This window comes from Leptidea sinapis, chromosome 23 (assembly GCF_905404315.1).
Source record: "Leptidea sinapis chromosome 23, ilLepSina1.1, whole genome shotgun sequence".
In the NCBI taxonomy this organism is placed as follows: domain Eukaryota; kingdom Metazoa; phylum Arthropoda; class Insecta; order Lepidoptera; family Pieridae; genus Leptidea; species Leptidea sinapis.
The window spans coordinates 6,686,072-6,709,540 of NC_066287.1; the positions used below are offsets into that span (position 1 = coordinate 6,686,072).

Genomic DNA, 23,469 nt, shown 5'->3' on the forward strand with positions numbered 1-23,469 from the left:
ATTTCATAACATCAAGAATTATTTCGTAAAATATGCTTCCTGTTGCTATAATGAAATTATTTCACTATCCTATCTCTCAAGTTGCACTCCATGAAGTAATTGAGGCAAAAAAAAATATATATGTATATAAGCGCCGATAAAATCCTTCTTAGTATTCATTTCGTATCGTTCTGGAAACATCACATAAAGAACCTAATTCCACAGTTTGTTGTACGTAGAAGAAACCGTACTGGAATATGATACACAAAACATTGTTTTTTTCCCACCTCGATGAAAAGCTCGCTTTCAGTCCCTGGTACGAGGGACAAAAGTCTTCGTGCCGGGAGAAAATCGGCCACTTTACACGTACCGAGGACTAAACGTGTCATCCAGGTGGGAAAAAAAATCGTATACGCACCACGTGAGATAAGTTGGACATTGCCACCCGCGATTGTCTTTATTCCGCGAGTGGGATTGACCTACTTTAATCCCTAGGTGCGTAATATACTATTTTGTCTCAATAACTACTCGCTAAACCGAAGGGCAATTTAAAAATGTGTTTTTATTTCAGCCATAGAAACACCGAAGGGCTGGCCCTGGAGGGGACAAATTGAATTCCGTAACTGCTACATGAAATACACCCCGGAAGACCTGCCGATTTTGAAAAATTTGAATTTAGTCCTGGAAAGTGGGTGGAAGGTATGATCATATTTATAAGCAAAAACTTTTGTACTTATCCCAAGCATATCCCAGAAAGTCAATTCCAATAAGTCCTAGCAAAACGACTTCAGTTTGTGGTGCTAAACGGTCATATATCACATGAGTATGTTGCGTGTTCAGGAGTACCACAAGGATCCCACCTGGGCCCTGTTCTCTTCTCGGTGTTTATAAATGATATTACCTCTTCTATACATCGCTGTAAATACTCACTTTTTGCCGATGACTTAAAAATATTTAAAACTGTTAGTTCGAATAATGATGTGGAGCTCATCCAAGCTGATCTTGATGCAATAAATATGTGGTGTAAATTAAATGGTATGGTTATTAACACAAAGAAATCTTATCACATTAAGTACACAAAGAAAAAAATACAATTTCCATCATCGTATAATTTACAGTCCGAAAAGTTACAAGAGGTAACTGAGATTCGAGATTTGGGCGTGACAATGGACTCACAATTGAAATTCAAAGTACACATGGATATGACAGTAAAACAAGCAGCCAGGATGTTAGGTTTCCTTAAAAGAAACACAAAAGGATTTGTTTCTCCTCAAACCAAAATAATTCTTTATAACTCACTGGTTCGCAGCAAATTAGAATTTGCATCAGTTGTGTGGAGTCCCCAATACGCAGCACCTTCTCAACGTTTAGAGAGACTACAAAGATCCTTTACTAGATACTTGGCATATCATAGTTCCGGCATCTTTCATAAGGCCACCTACGACCAGCGGCTGAAACACTTTAAAATGTTGTCACTCTACAATCGCCGCATAATACTGGATCTAACATTTCTCAAAAAGCTGTTATCAGGACAGACAGCGTGCAGTGAATTGTTGGATAAAATAAATTTCAAAATCCCGCACAGATATCCACGAAATCCGATTACTAACATACTTGTGGAACCAGTAAGTAGGACAAATGCCCTTAAACATTCTCCATTATCAAGAATGTGTTCTGAGTACAATCGATTTTCCGCGTCCATAAAAGATTTTGATATTTTTCATGACACAGTGACAATTCTGAAAAAAAAACTAACCGCACATTTCTGTCTGTAAATAATAATAATATATTAGTTGATATTCATACAAACTATTTCTTCGTTATATTGTATCTATTATTGTTAGTAATCTGCTTAAAATCCTTGTTAAATTTGTAGGTCGAACTGTATTTTGTATTTAAATTAATATCTTACAATGAGAGTGGTGTATGCACCAGTAACTGGCATTCATACCAGATTATAAACCTATAAGACCATAATTATTTTTAATGTTTTGTATGTAATGCTGTTGGTGTGTCAATAAATAAATAAATAAAGTTTAGGACCAAATTTGAAGCATCGGTGACACAATAGTTGGCAATTTGGCGATCCTCGCCCGCCACGTACTAATGTGTTTTCAAAAATTCATTGAATTTGGCGTTATTTTCTAGAAAGCTATACTTATCCAAACGTTATGAGTTTTCTTGATAACTATTAAGCTAAGTTTGGTCTTTAGCCAATTCGACACGTGTTTCGGTCTCGTTTTAGAATTGCGCGAGACAACATCTCCTGAGGATGTCTCGTTTAGAAGCGAAACTGGTGTCGGATTGGTTAAAGCAAATCTTAGCGTAATTAACAATCAATAAAATTATTTACTTTTGGATAATGTGCCTTCGGTTTATGTACTGTGCTCAACTTGTATAATTTTATCTATTACATTTGTAGGTGGGTATTGTTGGAAGGACCGGAGCGGGCAAATCGTCTCTTATTTCTTCATTGTTCCGGTTGGCATTAGTTGAAGGAGAAATTCTCATAGACGGTGTTGATACTGCGAACTTAGCTCTACAGGTAACTATTATAAAACAAACTCCTCAAAGATATTACACCAAATTTCGTAGAATCATAAAACTTCTAAGCTTACTGGGTAAAATTTCCTAAAGTAATTCTTATCAAATTCTCTCCAGGAACTGCGGTCGAAAATCTCCATTATCCCTCAAGAACCGGTGCTGTTTTCAGCAACGATTAGATATAACTTGGACCCATTCAACTCATACGAAGATGATCAACTGTGGAAAGCTCTAGAAGCAGTAAGTTACTTTTTTACTTGATTTAAATATCGTAGGGTTGCCAGCTTCTTGGACACCTTACATACAAATTGTTTCCTTAAATTAGGTATATTTATTATTTATGTATAAGCTAATAGTTTATCTATGTTTATTTTTTGTTTATTTTATATGAGGTTGGTATATTTGGTAGTAGTTAGGTAATTAGTGTCATAAAAACAGTTACCCATATTGTGGAAAATATATTTCAGGTTGACTTGAAGGCGGCGATACCAGCCTTGGACTTCAAGGTGTCAGAAGGTGGATCAAACTTTTCACTGGGTCAAAGACAGTTAGTCTGTTTGGCTCGTGCTATTCTCCGAGGCAACCGCATCCTTGTTTTGGACGAGGCTACAGCAAATGTTGATCCAAAGTATGTATCATTGTATCTATTTAAATCAGTCGATTATAAAATTATCAATGCCTGAACAATTCAAGACAGAATTCATTAGTCTCTCAATGCCAAACTAAACATAATTTCATACACTACGTTCTATCGGACGGTGAAATTTCAATGCCTTACCAGTTAATCCGATTTGGTGGTGGATAAGTAACTATGATGTTTGAAAATGTCCTTAAAATGTAAAAAATAATACACTTTTTAACCTGTTAAGAATGTATGAAACATTGTTGAGGATTATCTTTTAAGGTCCTGTCTCTGTTATCAGTAACATCGACCTCCGCATTTGCTCTTTTCGCTTCTCTTATTTAGAAATGACAAAAATGAAATGAAACGTTTACTTTATACTGTGTAATATTTCAGAACCGATGAATTTATCCAAAGAACTATAAGAAAAAGATTTAGCGATTGCACTGTACTGACAGTCGCTCACAGGTTAAATACCATAATGGATTCAGACCGAGTAATGGTTATGGATGCAGGCAGACTTGTTGAATTCGATCATCCATACAATCTACTCAGCAATCAAGAAAGCTATTTCTCGAAGATGGTACAGGAAACCAGTGACAAAATGTCTGCACAACTGTTTCAAATTGCTAAGAAAACGTTCCTGGATACCGGCGGTATAATAGAAGAAAATTAAGTTCAAATTTAATTGTAGACTTTGTTATTGTGGCCTATGATGGGGCTCTGTTTTGGAATGTTGTAATTAATAATATAACCAAACTGTACTCCATTAGTTTTAGGAAGCCGGAAATGTTGTTGCCATTCTGATAAAATAAGTTATTAACTTTATGATTATACCTACATTATTTAAAATATAGGACCTTCCCCACGGACGTGTAAAAAAAGAAGGACTCCGCGCCGTGAGATTAGCAAGTGAAGCACCGTTATGCTAGTGTGTGTGCGGTTACGGGGATACTAGTTACACAATTTTTTCTCCCTTAAATAATCATATATGGCCACAAATACTTATGTAGTATCGTTTTTACACTTTTTCACAACGCACGACGACATTTTTAAAATATTTTATTGAGACGCAAACTGATCTGTCACAGACGATGGCAAATCGCATAATGGCCGCCTATCGGGCTGTAGTAGTGTGTGTGCGTGGGGCTATGTATTTACACGTAAATCGACTTGTTTTGGTGCTACACTTTTATGTAAGGTGACACGGAGTCCTTATTTTTTTACTCGTCCGTGGACCTTCCCTTTGTATTTTGGTAATATTTTTATCAAAAAATGATATCGACTCGCACCTGTTTTATTAGCTATAATATTTAGGTATTTAATGTAGGCATCTTACAATTAGATTGTCATTCTAATTGATAGGTACATGCGTTTTCAAATGATAAGGTAAAAGAAACATAACCATTACCATTCCTATACAGATTGTAAAAATACTTAAAGATATAGTCAATGAGCTTCGAAGATGTAAATAGATAAGAAATACGTGAGTACCCTCAAATTCAAAATATTATTTTAGTGTACCCTTTAAATATTAAGTAATATATTATTTGTTAGAAGTAAGTTGACTACAAATATTGACTAAAATCAATGACGTTCTATACATATAGACAAATCACGTCGTAAAAAAGCCGAAATATGGAACATGTCACAATTACACCATAATAAGATTCGACTGGTATATATATATATTATATACATTGCTGCATTTGTTTAAAATATTTCAATGTTTTAAGTCATTTTGTTATTTTTTTTAAGTAGTACCCTCACTTCTGGGATTAATAACACAAATTAAATTTATGACGGTGCGAGACACGAACGCACGGAACGCGAGAGTTTGCGGGTTTGAGTCCCACATCGTTCATAAATTTTGTCTTTAAATATAATTATTGGTCTTGTTGGTTTATTCTGTTCAGGTTTGATTCGGTTCAGGTCGGTCATGTTCGGACATGGACAGTTGACAGACGACTAAGGTTTTGACTTTGAAAGACGACTTTTGCCGTTCCGCTATCAGAATGCGAATGATATGTCCATACGTATAGAACGCCATTGACTAAAAGCTACAATTATAAATAATTAATGAATGAATGTTGCCTTGAAGTATAGAATGATGCTGTAAAAGTGAGTATTAAGACTTGATAGAATAAATGTAAGATTTCATCAATGTTTTATTATATTCCATTACACGTACTTATGAGTAGGCATGTATTTTTTTTATGAAAATAAGGGATGAGACGAGCAGGACCTTCAGCTGATGGTAACTGATACGCCCTGCCCATTACAATGCAGCGCCGTGTAAGATTATTGAAAAACCGTACCACAACTGCACTCGTCACCTTGAAACTTAAGATGTCAAGTCTCATTTGCCCAGTAAAGTGAAATACTAGCTTCGGCGCCCTTCAGACCGAAACACAGTAATGTTTACACATTACTGCTTCACGGCAGAAATAGGCGTCGTTGTGGTACCCATAATCTAGCCGGCATCCGGTGCAAAGGAGCCTCCCACTGGTATACAGGGTGTCCCACGGCTATGCCACATGGAGGTGAAGTACATTAAGTATTGTAGGTAAAACATTTTATTGAAAGAAGGCCTTATATTGATTTAAAAAACAATTTAAACTGCATTCATAGATTTTTAAATAATTGCCTGATTGAACCTGTACCTGTGGCATAGCCATGAAATGGCCTTCGCTGTGCCTGTCAAAAAAGAAAGAAAGAAAGAAAAATCATTTATTTTTTCAAATAAGTCAAAACAACACTACGAATATTAAAGATTTTTCCACCACTTCAAAAAAGTTTAGCCTTAATGAGAAGAAATGGCAAGAAACTTATTGCCACTCTTTTTAATCTTTAGTTCCAATTTCAGCTTTCCACATTATACAATACACTATATATTAAACAATGTATGTAAAGTGACTAAAATAAAAAATTAAATTAACAGTGATTAATCATAAAGTAATCTCATACAGTAACGAGTGCAGAAGATGTATTAATTCCCATACACTAAATAAAGCATACACCTGACGCATGACGCATGGACCCAAACCCGCCACGAAAGTTGACTTCAATTGGCATTTGGTGATGAAGCTCCATCTCGTCGCTCTGTATAGGTTCAATTAATTAAAATGTGGACTTGGTCATTTCTGTGACAGTTCTCGTGAAAGTTGCCCGACAACAAAGCAGTAAGGAAACTACGTACAAATATTCGAATAAAAGCACGCCTATTGACGCAAGTCTTAAGTCGCACGTGGTGCGTTGAGTCGAGTGGCCCATCTTTGTATTTATTGGCAATACCTGTGATGTCCTCAATATTTTACAAGAAGAGATACAGAGAATACGGCAAAGTGACCAACATAAGTTTACTAGTTCTACCACCGGACTAGTTTATTTGGATGTGTGGCGGTCCTCGACAGTGCGGTTTTCAAGGCACTTACTTCCACGTAGAACAAAGCTATCGAATGAGCTTCCTTGTACGGTGTTTCCGGGACGATCCGACGTCGGTACCTGCAAAATAGCGCTTTCACCTTCATTAAAGGCCGGCTTGTTGAAACGGGATGTCATGGCTTCCAGTTCTGGAGCATCACTTTCAAGAACAAACACTGGAGTGATATCAGGCAGTAATAGGTATACTGTCCTGGAGAAAAGGTTCCTAAAACAAAATTCATATTTTTACTTCTTCATAAAACAATTACAATAGATGATACCTTAAGCACTAATTTATCTTGCAGAATTGTGCTCCTATGATTTCTCTCTTCTCTCCACAAGAGAATGTGGGCGGCAGTGAAAATATTTTAACACTAGGGCATAAAAAAAAATATGTCCTATGGTACATTATGATGGAGCAATGCAGCCGATATTATTTAGGTATGGGTATCGGCTAAGTGCAAAAGTGGGGGTTCGAAAGCTTTGTACTCGATACTGCATGATTTAACGGGTTACCAGAAACGACGAAAAAAAAATATAACGCAGGGCATCCATTGCCGCTATACCTATCCAACTAATATTATAAATGTGAAAGTTTGTATGTTTGGATGTCTGGATGTATGTTTGTACTTCTTTAACGCAAAAACTATTGAATGAATTTTGATGAAACTTTACAATAACATAGCTTACACACAAGAATAACACATAGGCTATAAATTATAAAAATATTATGCGAATTATCCAAAATATAAAAGTGTGAAGTAAGTTGAAAAGAAATCTGCAAGCTGTTCATGCTTGCTCTGCAAAAATCACAGGATTTTCAAATATACAAATTATACTAAACCTAATCTTACAACCCTGTGAAAATCTCAGCCCTACCTTCTGGCTTTCCAAATAAGTAGCTACTAATATTATAAATACGAAAGTTTGTAAGAATGTATGGAAGTCTGGATGTATGATTTATGTATGATGATGGATTTTATTGTCACATTACAATAATATAGATTACATATCAGAAACATGCTTACATAACAGAAATTTAAAGCAAATAATCTCTGTCTATACATTATTTGAATAGTTATGACGATGACGATAAACAACCGAGTGCGCGATATTGTGGTGCGGTCCGGTGGCAGGCGGTGGGATGGGCCTGCGGGCGACCAGACGGCTGCGGGTGAAGGGGTTATTAATTTAAACGCCTGCAGGTCCTAATAATTTGCATTTTCAGTGCCTATCAATAAATCGCAAGGTCAAACCTTAAAAGAAGCAGGCATATTATTGAGATAAATAGTTTAACACAATTTGGAGGATATAGTAATATATTGCAGTAACTACCTATAACTTTTCATAACTATCAACCGTCATTTACATATTTATAAAACCTTTTGGCGAAATCATGGTAAAAATTATTAGTACAAATTGATATACATTACACAATATAGTTGTTCAAACACTTATATCTGGAGAACGGCTGGACTGATTTTCATGGTTTTTTATTTATTGGATTTGCATCCGTCCCAATACGCAGAATACTATAAAATTACTACCAAAATTTTCTAGAGGGTAATCTTTTTTTGTGGAAAATGAGGACTAAAGAGCGTACGGGCCTCCTGGTGTTAAGTGATCACCGCCGCGCACATTCTCTTGCAACACCGGAGGAATCACAAGAGCATTGCCGGCCCTTATCTCTGGATCTACTAAACCGATTTTGAAAATTCTGTTACCAATAGAAATTCAAATTGTTGTGAGTGTCATATATATATATATACTATATATTACCTAACCTAAAAAATTAAAATATTTTTTCAATCACTAAAAATAAATTAAGTATATGGCAAAACAATGTTTGCCAGGTCAGCTAGTTAATATATATAATTTAAACAGCGACCGCAACAAAGACATCCTTAGGGCAACATTTGCCTAATTTTGATCAGATAGATGACTTTAAAGTCAATGATGTAGAGAAAGAAGCAGATGTGTGGCTCACAGAATAAGCTCAGATTAAGATGTTTAGATATTTCAATGTGTTGATTAGATGGTTCCAAATGCTTAAAATGTAAAAATAACCATGAACAGAAGATGGAAATTACTAGGCAAATGAAGTAAGAGATCTTAATAAATAATAAAACAGCAAAAGTTCAATTGGGTAAGGCTGTAACTTTTTTTTTATGACAATAAGGGACAAGACGAGCAGGACGTTCAGCTGATGGTAGTTGTAACACCCTGCCCATTACAATGCAGTGCCGCTCAGGATTATTGAAAAACTCAGAAATTCTGAGGGGCACTACAACTGCGACATAAGATGTTAAGTCTAATTTTCCCAGTAATTTCAATAGCTACGGCGCCCTTCATACCGAAATACAGTAATGCTCACACATTACTGCTTCACAGCAGAAATAGGCGCCATTGTGGTACCCATAATCCAGCCGGCATCCTGTGCAAAGGGGCCTCCCACTGGTAGACTGATAACTAAGGCATAAATGTGATGATACCACACAGTAATGCTGTTAGCAAGGCGAATTAATGTAATTAGGAAAGAGTTGTAAGAGCCTGTTTGCCCCATGGAAACAGTAGATCAGCAAGGGCAAGAATAACACAGCTGAACACTCAAGAAGGCAGTTTTAAAAAAGGATCGAGCTTGATACAAGATGAAGAGTGCTATAATAACTCAAAAGGAATTTTTAATCAAATGTATATTTTTATGAAACAAAACCAAACCAAACCATTCCTTTGCTAGCATTGTATCTATTACACTGTTCATTGTTGTTAGTGACTGAATACGACTCAGATAGTTTGACTTAATACTCCCAGAATTATCTAATATATAAAAATGAATTGCTCTTCGTTAGTCTCACTAAAACTCGAGAATGGCTGGACCAATTTGGCAAATTTTAATCTTGAATTATTTGTGGAAGTCCAGAGAAGGATTAAAAGGTGAATAAATATGAAAATGCTTGGAATTAAATAAAAACAACAATTTTGATTTTTCTTTGATGTGTCCCCCATCGTTCAGATATCAAATTAAAATAATAGTTTATACTGAATAACTAATTAGATCATAACTGTGTGTTTGTCAATATCAAATTGAAACCTTATAAATAACCAGTCGAAAATAATAATATAATTTCAATTATACCGAGTATTTTTTTTCATTTATTTTAATGAAAAAAGGATTCCTTTTGTTTGTTTTAAATTTATTTTATACAATAGTTTAGGTCTTTTTTTATCAATTAAGGCAGTACGAAGTCTGCCGGGTCAACTAGTAGATTGATAAAAATTCTTTGACTGCATATTATTCATTTAAGTATACAATATATAAGCCTATATCAGGTTATGTAAACCTGATAAATTTTAGAAAAACCTTTATTATAAAAAAAAAAGTATGTATTATTGTAAAGATAAGACTTGTATTATCTTTCTTGAAATATTGAACCAACAATTATATTCTATAATATTTTAATATAATAGAATAATGAAATAATACAAGAAATGTAAACCAATAAAATATCTTTATTGTTCATTTATTTAAGTAAAATAAAAGTTCACACTTAACTAAATGTAGAACTGAAAGAAAATAACCTAATTCATAGACAAATATATTCAAAATATAAAATATTTCAATCAACATTATTATTTAAAACTCATGCAAGCTCAATATTATGCTTTACAGATTAAATTATAATGCACAACGAAAATAATGTTAACAGCATCAATCTTGGGGTAAGAAGCTAAAGCAAAAAATTAAGGTATCAACCAATTACCACTTAAAATTCAAAAACCACAGCAAGCAATATCTTTAAATATATATTTGACATCTCCATTTCTCACATTCTTGAGATTTAAACTACCTTACAAGCTAAAAAGTACTCGGATCAACAAATTCAGTAACAATGTCCATTACTTTGTTTCAACTATATCATCCTCATCAGTATCATTGGTATCATCCATCCCCATGCCATCCCCTGAGTCAAAATCAATTTGATCTGATAACAGATCTTCATCACTTTCATCCTCATCCCTCCATCTATCAAAATCAATTTTGAGCCAATGATGTTTCATTTTATCACTGGTCAAGAAAGGCCAAAATCCATCATTTATGTTTTTTTTGGCCAATACTACTTCAATAACTCTTCCTTTGTTAACTTGAGTCGACTTTTCTGGTAAAATTTCTTCGTATAACGGTATATCTACTTCATATACCTTTTGATCTTGTGCTAACCCTTTGAATAGTACTGACTTTGGTTCAAATCTTATGTCAGGCTTCTCACATTCTAAATTAAAAGTCAGGTAAATACTACAGTCCGTTTGGGCCCAAGCCACTGAAGGTGGTACTGGCATCGTGTCTAAGCCCATTAAAATAATTTACGCAGTTATTCTTTACTAATCTAATTAAAGCTGCTTAAATGAATGCGAGATTCGTGGAGGTTTATCTTCAAATTTTGAAAATACAAATTAATAAAATATCAATATGTACTATGTAATTAAATACTTTGATATCACGATAACCACAATTTGATAAATTTGTTATTAATTTGAAATTACAATGTTTTTTTATTTTTATTAAAATGAAACCCCGGCAACAAAAACTTAAGTTTTTGAAAGTGGAAGTTTGAACTGTCATTGCCAACTGTCACATCAAATGATAGTACTTCTCCTAAGTAAATGTAAGGTGATCTATGGTAAAGTACATACATATATTCTTAGTACTGCCTATAAAGTAAAAACTTCTTTAGCCGCGTTGGGCACATTTTGGTAGAGGAAAATCGTATGGGTTCGCGTCACCGACATGCTTGTGCGACCGGCGTACGTGATAAATAAATAATTAAAGAATAAATATAATTTATAGTTAGACACTTTTTGAATGGTTGAAATCTCATAAGCCAAGCGCTAAGTTCGCGGCACCGTGATGCTTATAGCAGTATATCTATAGCTATACATCCAACGTTTTGTAAAACATTAGTGCTGTGTATATCTTATAAGTGAATGAATTCGTGTGTATGAATGAATGTGTTCGATACTGCGAATTGTAAAATAGTGTTTTTGTTTGATTAATTAATTTATTTATCATAAACGGGCGAACCCTTTTAACAAAATTAAAATTATGTATATGTATGTATGTCTGGCCTCAGATAGTAAACTAGTATTATGTAAATCAATCCAGTTTATTTGGTTGTTAGTACCTTTGCTGAGCCTAAAAATAGGAGGGTGATAATATAAACCTGTTTTTCACAATTGAGTAGAAAAGTGTCGTTCTTTCTTAAGATTCTACTAGGGACAGAAAAATTTACTAAAGCTATTATTATTAATATAACTTGACAAAATTTTAAATGTAAAAATATAATTACATCTCAGCTAAGCCGAATAAAGAGTGGGTATATACATGACTCTGTGCTTAAACCATAATCGTGATTAGAGCATGACATAGGAGATCCAATTCGATAAGCCACATATCTCAAGTAAACATGATCCAGTCTTTCGAGCGTATCAACCCGATATTACAAGTAAGGATTCCATATTACTGACCCATACCTTAAGTTGGGATAGTAATAATATAAATGAATAATAAAGCACTCTAAAACAAGCAATATTATTGAATTTTTAGGTGTATATCTTTTAATAAAGTTTATTCTTCTTGTAGTGATCATTTTTATATAGACTATGTGATCATTAAATGAAAGTTTACTGTTAAAAATTACCCCTTAGTCTTTATATCTCTCCAATTTTCTTATCAGGAGTTGAATATTAACTACATCAAAAGCTCTGCTTAAATCGTGTAAATAGCAGCCACAATCAGATTCTTAATAATATTAGAAACTAAGTACTCAAGGTAGATAATATATAGGTTGGACATGGTAGACCTACCCGCCAAGAAACTATGTTGTTGAGGAATGATAAACTTGGATAAGTAGGAGACCAATTTATTATAAACCAATGAGTCAATGAGTCTTGTAATGACACTCAATTTACTAGTTGGTCTATAATTATTAACATCTGACTTTTCCTCACTTTTATATAAAGGAGAAACGTACGAAAGCTTCCGGACAGTAGGAAGCTTACCAATCTCAAGAGAACTATTGAATAGCTTAGTCAATAGATCGGCAAAAAAAACTTGATCATTTTCTAACCATCAGCGGGTCATCTGGACCTGGACTTGAATTAACGTTGAACTTACAGATTTCCTTCATAATTTCAACTCTGGTGAGTAATCATTGAAATCAAATTGTAATGAAAGTCTTTTCGTCTCTTTCATAGAGATTAGAGATTACACAGATACCTATGTAATTCTGAGACTGAAATTTCTTAGATATATTTTTTTAATTCATTCGAGAACCACGACGGGAATTTACTGTCTTTAACTAGAGTTTAAGATACATATTTCTCTACAAAAGAACCTTATTAAATGAATCGACATAAGCATCAATGTCAAAATGATCTGAGGAACAATCTGGAAAGCAAAATTTTGTAAATACTTATTCGACTCAGTAAAATTTTCTCTTTTAAAATCATAAAAATATTCATTGAATGATAGCTTCTTATGTTGATTAAATGAGAAAGTAATGTAAAGAGCGTGATGATATGAATCACAATCCAAAATAGGATCATCGTAAGTGGGAACTTTAGAATCACATAAGTTAGTGATCACCAGGTCCAAAATATTACCGCTCGAATTTTCAAAGCTATTGCATTGAATAAGTTTATAGTTAATACAAAAACTCGAGAATAACTTCGCAGCAGATCTTATATTATGAACTACTAGCTGACCCGGCAAACGTTGTTTTGTCATATAAAGTATAATTCACGCGATAGTTTTATAAGTAATAAAATATTGCCTATATTATAGCCTGTACATCATTTTGTTCTATTGTCAATAATTTTTGCAGCACACGCAAAATTAGGTTTTCGATTTTACACCTTGTGTTACAAAATAGCAATTTTATTACGGATCCGTAATTTTGAAAAAAAAACATAGCCTATAGCCTTCCTCGATAAATGGACTACCCAACACTGAAATAATCATTCAAATCGGACCAATAGTACCAGAGATTAGCGCGTTCAAACAAACAAACAAACAAACAAACAAACACTGCAGCTTTATAATATTAGTATAGATATGATTTCCAACTGCATTTGAAATATTATTTACATTTAACCATCTATATCCTATTATACTATACTACTATATTAAAGTCTTTTTAGAGCATAAATTTATCATTAAAGTTAAACTTTTATTATATCATCTAAAACTTTTTCGTCTGTGTGTTGCATGTCGTGTGACGGTTGGGCGGCGCCTATAGTTCGCAGCAGCTGACGGTGTAGTGTATAGACTATTACTCATTTGTATTTTATAATATGTGTATATAATCTAAATAATTGTTAAGTATTATCTATGTCGTACTCTCCCTGACTGATTAAAAATATTGATTGAAAAGTATTGGGAATCAGTCACCCCATGTAGAAGAATTGAGAGTGTTCAAAAGTATTAAAATTTCATAATTTTTAATCCTAATCAATCAATATGTTTAACCAGGGCTAAGACATAGAGTTCAATAAAAATATTAGATGGAAACTTAGTCTACTTTTATTATTTCCCATTATCATTCCTATTTTCCATAGATTGATAAAGCGATATTTATTCCCTTGATGGAATATTATTCCAAAATTTTTAGTTAAATGTCTATAACATTACATGAAACAAGTTTTACTTTTACCGTGGTTTCATAAAACAACACAATCCTTTTTTTTTAATTGAACCAAGATTGGAAAAACTTGATAGTGATGTCTGTAAGTTCCCAATAAATTTTTTAAGGTAGTCTGAATCTGAATTTTGTGGGACATAAGCAAGTGAAATTAATACCTATGAGAACCCAGTATTAATTTTGACTAATTATCAGCATTTGGTTTAATTGTATATTTGAGACTTTTATTGATATCAAGTAAGACACCACCGCCGCTTGACAAGTAAAAATAGATCTATCACATCAGCTGACTATGTTATAATTATTAAATCCCAGATGATTGTAACTGATATCATCTTTATAAGAGGCTTCTGAAAGAGCAGATGTCAAATTCGTCCATGAGGAAAACTTTTGAACGAAAATCAGCGATTCTTCCTATGATGCTTCTGATATTATTCTGATAATAGATACTGAAATCAGTGGTTATATTGACTTTTACACACACACAACACAAGTTTAGCTATAATATAATTTTAAATCTAACTTTAATGGAGGCTCACGTTCACATGACACACTCAAGATGATACTGATTATTGAAAATAAGTTTTAAGAATATATCTAAATGAATAATTTTATGTTTTCAAACATTACGAAATTTACAATTTTAATAGGAAAAGTTCAAAGTTTTCACTTCCATCAGCTTAATCTTATCCATGAATCTTTTCTCTTGCGCCCACACTTACCTGGGAGCGAGATACGTTCATCATTTCCTTCATAATTACGTAAAAACGAAACAAATTTTTAAATTAATTATAATATTTAAATTATATAAATAATAAGTTAAATAATAATTAAAACATATATTTGCAATTTATATCAGAAAATTAAATATACTAAAATTTATTACAAGAAAATGCGGCCAATTTTTATAGGCAACCTTTTGCTAATACATTGCATACCTACTCCTTCATGGTTCGAAAAACGGTGGCGTTATTATAAGCACCGATGGAAAAGATTACCTAGGAAACTCATTAAGTTCTAAATACTTTTTGAAGTATTATTAGTAGAAGTTTCGGGTGGCCTCCAAATCGAGGTAACATCTAAGAAAAGGCCCAAAGTAATACTTCTTGGTGTGTCGTCAAACCTCACAGACGACGAAGTTTTACAGTGACTGTTTGAACAGAACATAACTATTCACATAATTATTCTTAAACAGCTTATTGTTTTGTCGATTACAACTACCTTAAAGAAAGCTAATTATCGATATAAGATGTCCTTACCCTACGCTGTACTAAGTTCAACCTTGCCTTTGATTAGCGCCGCCCGCGGCCGTCAGAGAGATAATGCCTTCATGTGTATTTTATAGCCTAAACACATGGTCAGATTTGGTACGGCCGGACCAGTGGACAATCCGGTGGGCGTGGGTGGACGCCTCGCACCAATTGGTTCGCCGTCGTACTGAGTACGGTCCGGACGGTAATAATAATTATTTTGTGCGATGGGCAATGTGACATACCATCGAATATGGTTCTGTACCAGACCGCGTCCGATTCGGCTGGACCAAACCCGACCATATTGTGTTTAGACTATAAAATACACGTGCCGGTGGTATCTCCTTGACGGCCGCGGGCGGCGCTATTCAAAGACGGTATTTCTTTGGTAACGCTATTATCAACTTTTGCACGGCAAACTGGCAACGCCGCCTTATGATATTAAAATATTGAAGTTTATTGAATCATTGATACGTAATTCTACAATACGTATAAATTTGCTCAAAATTATGTCTACTTTTTTACAAAACCAATGAACGGATTTTGTTAATTTTTGGTAATTATATCGACCGCAAATATGCTAACAAGTTTGTACCTACATTTATTTCATTATGCTAGTTCCATACTGTATTTTTAGCAGTACCTGCAACAATTAACATCAATTAATATAAATGTCTAATACCTAACCTTTAACGTAATACGTTTGTAGAATTACAAATCGCAGAAATATTAATCGTGCATTAGCCGTAATAGCGCCTGCAGACAGATTCGTTCTAAAAAGAACATATTATTTTATATATCGTAATATTAGCTCTGATAAGAACCGTTAAATAATGCTGTACATCAAGTCATAGAATCATGCAGTCACCTCATCGAAGTACAAGCATCGTCTCGTTCTTCGTAGACCGCAATTGTACTCACGTGACCAGTCGTATGCACCGCGTTATACGACCTCACAGAATGACGCTCAGTCTCTAAATATTCATACACATTTCCATAAAAAAAATAGGAAAACAGTTGACCCTGAAGGCCAGCCCAACTTCCCGCTAATTCCATACCTAAACGTTTCAATTTGTACTTATGACGATTTTGAGATCTTAAAAAAAAGAGAAGTTAAAAACTTTTATGAAAATCTTGTCTGATAAAAGTTCAATAAAACCAATGATATTCTATACATTTGGACATATCATTTGCAGTCTGATAGCGGAACGGCAAAAGTGTGCTTAAAGACAATGTAAGCCCACATTTCTCCTTAGTCGTGTGGCAATCACGAAGTCTAAGTGAGCCTTAAAAAGTGCTCAAATAATACGTTAACGACGCAAAAAAAGATAGTGTGACTTATCATCATGTATGTTTATTTTATTTATATGACATGGGTTGGCAAAAAGCGTAAATAATTTAGTAAAACGGATATTTTTTCATCAAATATGGTACAATTAATGACAGTTAGTATTCACATCCCTTTCTCTCCCTTGAATTAGAAGAAGAACTAGCTTGTCAGAATGAGACAGATGAAAGGACGCGACAAGCACACAGTCAGAAATAAAAACTAAAGAGTCGCTCTATTTTTAAAGGCCCTACAATATTGTATTTTATGTACAGAAACTCATTGCCAGTGAATTTGATAGTATCACAGATGTATCGTAACCTAGTTATAATTGATACTTATTTACAGCGCAAATCTGTAAACGCTGATCTTTTTCAGCTTTTCCGTAGACAAGATCGTAGATTCTTTCATAAAATAAAACTAATTAAATTGATCTCTTCTGTCGTCTAGGGATTTGTCTACCATCTAGTCTTCTTTGGGAGTCCGGTTAGGGATCATTCCATTAGTGAATGATGCATTCTTTGTGTGAATATGAAGAGGGCACTCTCGGACGTATTTCGTCTACAGACCAAGGATGTCTCTCGACCTATCAATCTTTCTTTCCTTATCACTTGATGCCATTCCTCTTTTATAGATATTCTCTAGAAATCATCTCCCGTCTCCCTTACTTACTACCCTTCTTATTTACACAGTCATATTCCCACTTTTTTTTAATATATTTATTTAATTTTATAGTTATATTTATATTAATTTACAAATTAATATAAATATAACAGCAAACCAAAAATCACAAAGATTTGTCCGGGTTGCTAACATTAGTTTAGTTCGTAATGATAATTAAAATAAGAACAGAAAAAACTTAAGTATGTACATACACAAAGTTTACAAGCAAAGCATCATTAGATCAGGTTCGCATTCAACCGGTCATCGCTGATTTATATCTCTATGCGAAAACAGGACACCGCTATCTTTCGATGGCGCTATTCCGTCGCACACGCACAGTGATATGACTATTCGCTCGGCCGGCTGGCCAAAAATTGCAATTTTAACTTATCTCTAAAAAAATTTCTGGTGATGCTAAGTTTTAGAGATGGATCAATATCATTTAATAGCCGAGGAACCAAATACTGTGTTGTGCGCGAACCATAAATGTTATTGGACTTTAATGTTTTTAAGTGATTATTTATGATTTTCCTAGTGGTTATTTTATGGTAAATTTTACTTTGAATTTCATGATTTAAAAATTGTTCCTGAAGACAATCATTAAATTTTATATAAGATTTTACAGTGCCTGAAGAGATCGTTATATTCATTCGCTTTATTTTGTTATTTTACTACTGGGGAGACTATTTCTTTGATAATTATCCTAATTTGAATGTTTTTTATTTTATCTAGGTAGGTCTTAAATGTTCTGCCATAGCTGGTAATACCATAACTTATAATGGAATCGGCTAGTGAGTTATATAATAATAATAATATTCAGGTATTCTATCCTTTATTAAAATTAAATTGGCTAAAAATGCTCTGAGTTTGTCACATATACTATTGATATGAGGGAGCCACTTAAAACAACAATCGATAACTAAACCCAAGTACTTATGATTTTCGACAGTTTCAATAGTGGGACAGCTACATATTTTTAGCTTTTGATCAAAACACATATGGCAATGCGCCTTAAGCTTCTTGTTTGTGTCATAATTAGTTTTAAGATATGGTGATCGACTATTCATCAATTTCGTTTTATCGGCATTTAGGACAAGCCTATTGTCGTGGCACCATTTGTTAAGGCGCTCAAAGTCAAACTGAAGGTTCTCAAGTGATCGTTCAATGTTTCTATCAGCGATTACTAGACAATTGTTATCAGCATATTGATATGATGTACAATGCTTCAGTATATTCTTTATATCATTAACATACGCGATAAAGTGTATTGGGCCGAGCACTGATCCCTATGCTGTTCCTTCAGTAACTGATAGAACATCACTCTTGGCATCTTCTATTTTAACATAAAATAACCTATTTTTAAAATAATCCTCACACCAATTTAGGGTCGGGCCTCTGATTCCAGAGTTTCCAAGTTTCGAAATCAATATTTATGATTTAGAGTGTCAAATGCGCGCGATAACAATAAAAAGGACAAAGACGTGTTTGCGATTACCTAAGTGACCGTTAATTTCATCACTGAACTTGGAGAGCAGCAACGAAGTACTTTTGAGTGGTTGAAAACCATACTGGTTTTTGCTAATAATATCATGGTCGTGATAAAACGATTGAATCTGATCACTGAGGTACTTCTCATTAATTTTTATCTATAGATGATAAGAGTGAAATAGGCCGATAGTTAGAAACATCGTTCTGTGTCCCTTTCTTATGCACTGGTCTCACGCAAGTTTGCTTTAATTCCCTCGGGTACTTTCCGACTGCAAAATTGACGTTTATTAAATGCGCTATAGATGAGGATATTTTCTTTGCGATACATTTGACATCTCTACTTTTATGCCATCACCATCTTCAGCCTTTCTATTATTTAACCTGGAAATCAACTTCTCGATTCTTAAGGGTGTTGCATTTTTAAAGCGAAGAGAGATGTTAGCATCTTTTTTATATTCATCTGGATCTAAAATTTAATCGGGCAGGAAGGTATGAAAGCCTTGACAGCATTTCGGAATTCTTGTGCAAACTTGTTTGCAATAACTTTGTGAGACTGTTGACTGTAGTCAAAAGCCTTAGAAACTATTTCATCTATTGATCTACTAATCCTGCCGCAAATATTATTAACGATCTGCCAAAGTTTCCGAGGATTTTTCATATTTCTATTTATTTCATTCTGAAATATCTGTTCCTACTTCTTTCAAGGGTCTTATGAATTTTATTGGTAATTTGATTATACTCTAGTCGAAGACATTTGTTTGTCGGATCTTTTTTCCAACTGTTGAAAACGGCATCCCTTCTATCTGCCATTTTTAGCATAAATTGCTTCACCCAGGGTTGTTTCGTTAGTTTATTGATACGTTGTGATTTAAATTTTAAGGATTTGTTATAAGCTAAAGTAAAATGAGATTTTATGAATTCATAAATTTTTTCAGGACATGAAATATTTGTCGTATGCAACCACTCAATATTATTTAGTTCCTCGTTAACAATTTTACTGTCACAGTAATGCATTTTACAATTATATTTTGTAGCAAGCTGTATATTATTTGTAGCTTCACATGCCAACAGAATGACGCGGTGATCCGCCAGAACTGTATCGACTGCGGCCGTGCGGGGTCTCAATCAAATTAACTTCGTAAACAAGTGGTCAATACACAATTTTGTACTTTTATTTAATCTCTTTTCAATTCTGGTATAGTCAGTTATACCTACATTGAATCCGCGCTCGGAGAGCATGTCGATGTACATATTTCCTATGGAATTGTTGGCTTTTAGGTCTATATTAGCATCGCCGAGAATAAATGTGTTAGTGTTCGAGTATCTATCTATAACCTGTGAAAGTTCATAAACAAAAGTGTTTTCGTTTGTACGTGGTGGTCTGCACATAGTGTCACGACGATTCTATCCGCTGTTACTAAATTACCGAATAACATTTCAAAACTTGTCGTTGTTATGGTTGTTAGTTTAGTGAATTTAAGGTAACTTTCCACATAAATTATTATTCCACCACCTCGTTGCTTAGTATGAAGTACTGTGTGCATTTTATAGACATCAATGTTATATAAATACTTATACTCGAGGAAATACCCACCTCGGTTAATACAATATCATCGATTGGGAAGTTGCTACTGCTTTTGAGAATTTTTTTCTGAGATTCCAGTTTCTATCACAAACACTCTTGTCTCCTCCACCAGTGTTGCTGAGTCACTTCTTCTGGAAAATGTTATAGGATGTCAACAAAGTTTCAATTTTAGTTTTGTTAGCCCTGGAGAAATAATTAAAACTCTTAAATCTCTAGACATGAAAAAAACTGCTGATATATGGGGCATTTCTGTTAAAATAATAAGTTCAATAATTGATGTCATAGCACCATATCTTGCAATAGTATTTAATAATTGTATTAATCGTGGCGTGTTTCCTGACCTTCTGTAACATAGTAAAATTACACTAATATTTAAGTCGGGATGCTCTTCTGACCCGAACAACTATCGTCCTGTGTCAGTTTTGCCGACCCTTAGTAAAATTTTTGAAAAAATAATTTTAAGCCCAATGCTTACTTACTTTAACTCTCATAAGTTACTTCATTTGAAACAATTTGGCTTTACTAGGGGACGTTCAACAACGAATGCAGGTGTTGAGTTGATCAAGAATATTTTTGATGCCTGGGAGGAATCTCAGAATGCACTTGGCATCTTCTGTGATTTATCTAAGGCTTTTGATTATGTTCAACATTCAACGCTGGTCAGGAAGCTATACCACTATGGCATAAAGGGAACTGCGCTCGATCTTCTGACTTAATATAATTCAGAGGGTCGACGTGAATGGCAGGAGATCTCCTGGGACTCCTCTCAGTATGGGGGTACCACAAGGGTCTATTCTTGGACCGTTCCTCTTCCTTATCTATGTAAATGATCTTCCTAATCTTATCGAGAAAACACATAAGGTAGTATTGTTTGCGGACGAAACTTCACTGATTTTCAAAGTGAAAAGAAACCAAGCTATGTATGACGAAGTGAACGATATTTTATCTGACATCGTGTACTGGTTTAGCGCTAATAACCTATTGTTAAATATCAAGAAAACTAAATTCATTAAATTTACCGTACCAAATGTAAAAATGTAAATGCAAATGTTTTGTTAATATGAACCGGTGTAATCTGCTATATTTCTTGGCATAACTCTAGATTCCAAATTATAATGGGGCCCCCATATTGAAGGATTGGCGAACAGACTTAGTTCTGCAGCATACACGATTAAAAAGATTAGACAATTAACTGACATAGATACGGCGCGACTACTATACTTTAGTTATTTCCACAGTATTATGTCCTATGGTATATTGCTATGGGGCAACGCTGCCGATATTAATACAATATTTGTGCTGCAGAAGAGGGCTATTCGCGCAGTGGTGAGACCAATGCTCACTTATGGCTGTGTAGTGTGGTGGACCAGGACCAGACTTACAACTTGCATCGCCAAATTACAAAAATTTCAAAGACAAGCATGCTGTGCGGTGACGGGATGCATGAGGACAACCCCTACCGTCGCCTTAGAAATAGCCCTGAGCATCCCTCCGCTACACTTATTCATATATCAAGAAGCGGCAATGGCTGCGCTAAGATTAAAACATCTGAAAACACAGAGAATTGACAAAGTAAGACATCTTAGCATACTTTCAGAAGCATGGTCAGCTATGCCACTTGTGGAAGCAGCTAATGATAAAATAGAGCGGGACTTTCATTTTTGATAAAAAATACAGAATAGAGCTCGAGGAATGGAACGACAGTGTCATTTTTTCATTCATTATGAGCTGGACCTCTACACAGATGGTTCGAAGACGTATTCAGGCACAGGTACGAGAGTCTTCTCGGAAGATCTAAATATCAGCATGCATGAATGCATGGGGATTTTGCTAGCTGCCAATGCTATCTTGGCCAGAAAGGTTCAAGATCACTCCATTAGAATACTCTCTGATAGCAAATCGGTATTACAATCCCTTCAAGGTAAGATAATCAATTCCAGCCTATTTCTACGCACGCAAAATAGGCGCATATGACGTCGAGTTGCGGAGAGCGCCCGTATGAAGAAGAAGAAGAAGAGGGCTATTCGCGCTATTTATAACCTAGGTCCTAGAGAATCATTGAGAGCAAAATTCAAAGAAATTAACATCTTGACTGTTGCTTCTCAATATATTCTTGATAATGTAATGTATGTTCATGGCACATAAGTGAATTTGCCAGAAACTGTCATAACCATAATGTTAACACCAGGAACAGACATAAACTGATGATGCCTACTACTCGGCTAAGTCGAGTTAGTAAGTCTTTTGTGGGGCGATGTATATGCTTTTACAACAAGATCCCAGAAAATGTTCAAAACAAAAGTATTACGTTATTCAAAAGAATTGTTAAAAAACGTTTGTGTGGTAAAGGTTACTATAACATAAATAACTTTCTTAATGATACCACAGATTGGGAATGGAGCGACCGCCCTCAGGCTATTAAATAATAAGTTTAATTGTACAATGTTACTTTGTAAATGTTACTTTAATTGTAAAACATATTTTTGATGAAAAAAAAAGCCCGCTGAGTTTGTTGCGCCCATTCTTCTCAGGCCTGAGGCATTCATTTTGGAATGGGTGGTAGTTTTTTGACTTTCAATAAGTGATTTCACATCCTATTTTGGATAAAAATATTTGAATTTGGATTTGATAGGAATTTGACATGAGTATATTAATAGTAACAGTTTAGGGAAATGTTTTTTCATAGACCGAATGTTAACATGTAGACAAAATAAATTAATTTGATTGAAGGGTACTTGATTTATAAAAGAGGTAACAGTAGAACAATCAAAAATTTCTGATGTTGGAGTATGACTAATATTATCCATATTATTATTTAAGTAGGTAGGTAATTATATTTTATTTTATTCTAAGTTGAACTAATCCATCCACACCACTAATTAAGATTTAAA

The 23,469-nt window shown here is 34.2% G+C and overlaps 1 protein-coding gene across 3 annotated transcripts in view; it reads left to right on the forward strand.

Moving 5' to 3' along the window:
• Positions 1-5,305, forward strand: part of LOC126971329 (ATP-binding cassette subfamily C member 4-like) — an 87,600-nt gene extending 82,295 nt beyond the window's left edge. For all 3 annotated transcript variants that reach the window (XM_050817567.1, XM_050817568.1, XM_050817569.1), the window contains exons 21-25: positions 551-678; positions 2,402-2,524; positions 2,641-2,763; positions 2,991-3,151; positions 3,542-5,305. In XM_050817567.1, coding sequence (XP_050673524.1) covers positions 551-678; positions 2,402-2,524; positions 2,641-2,763; positions 2,991-3,151; positions 3,542-3,821 — 815 coding nt within the window. In that variant the 3' untranslated portion in view covers positions 3,822-5,305. The remainder of the gene's footprint in view (positions 1-550; positions 679-2,401; positions 2,525-2,640; positions 2,764-2,990; positions 3,152-3,541) is intronic.
• Positions 5,306-23,469: the final 18,164 nt, after the last annotated feature.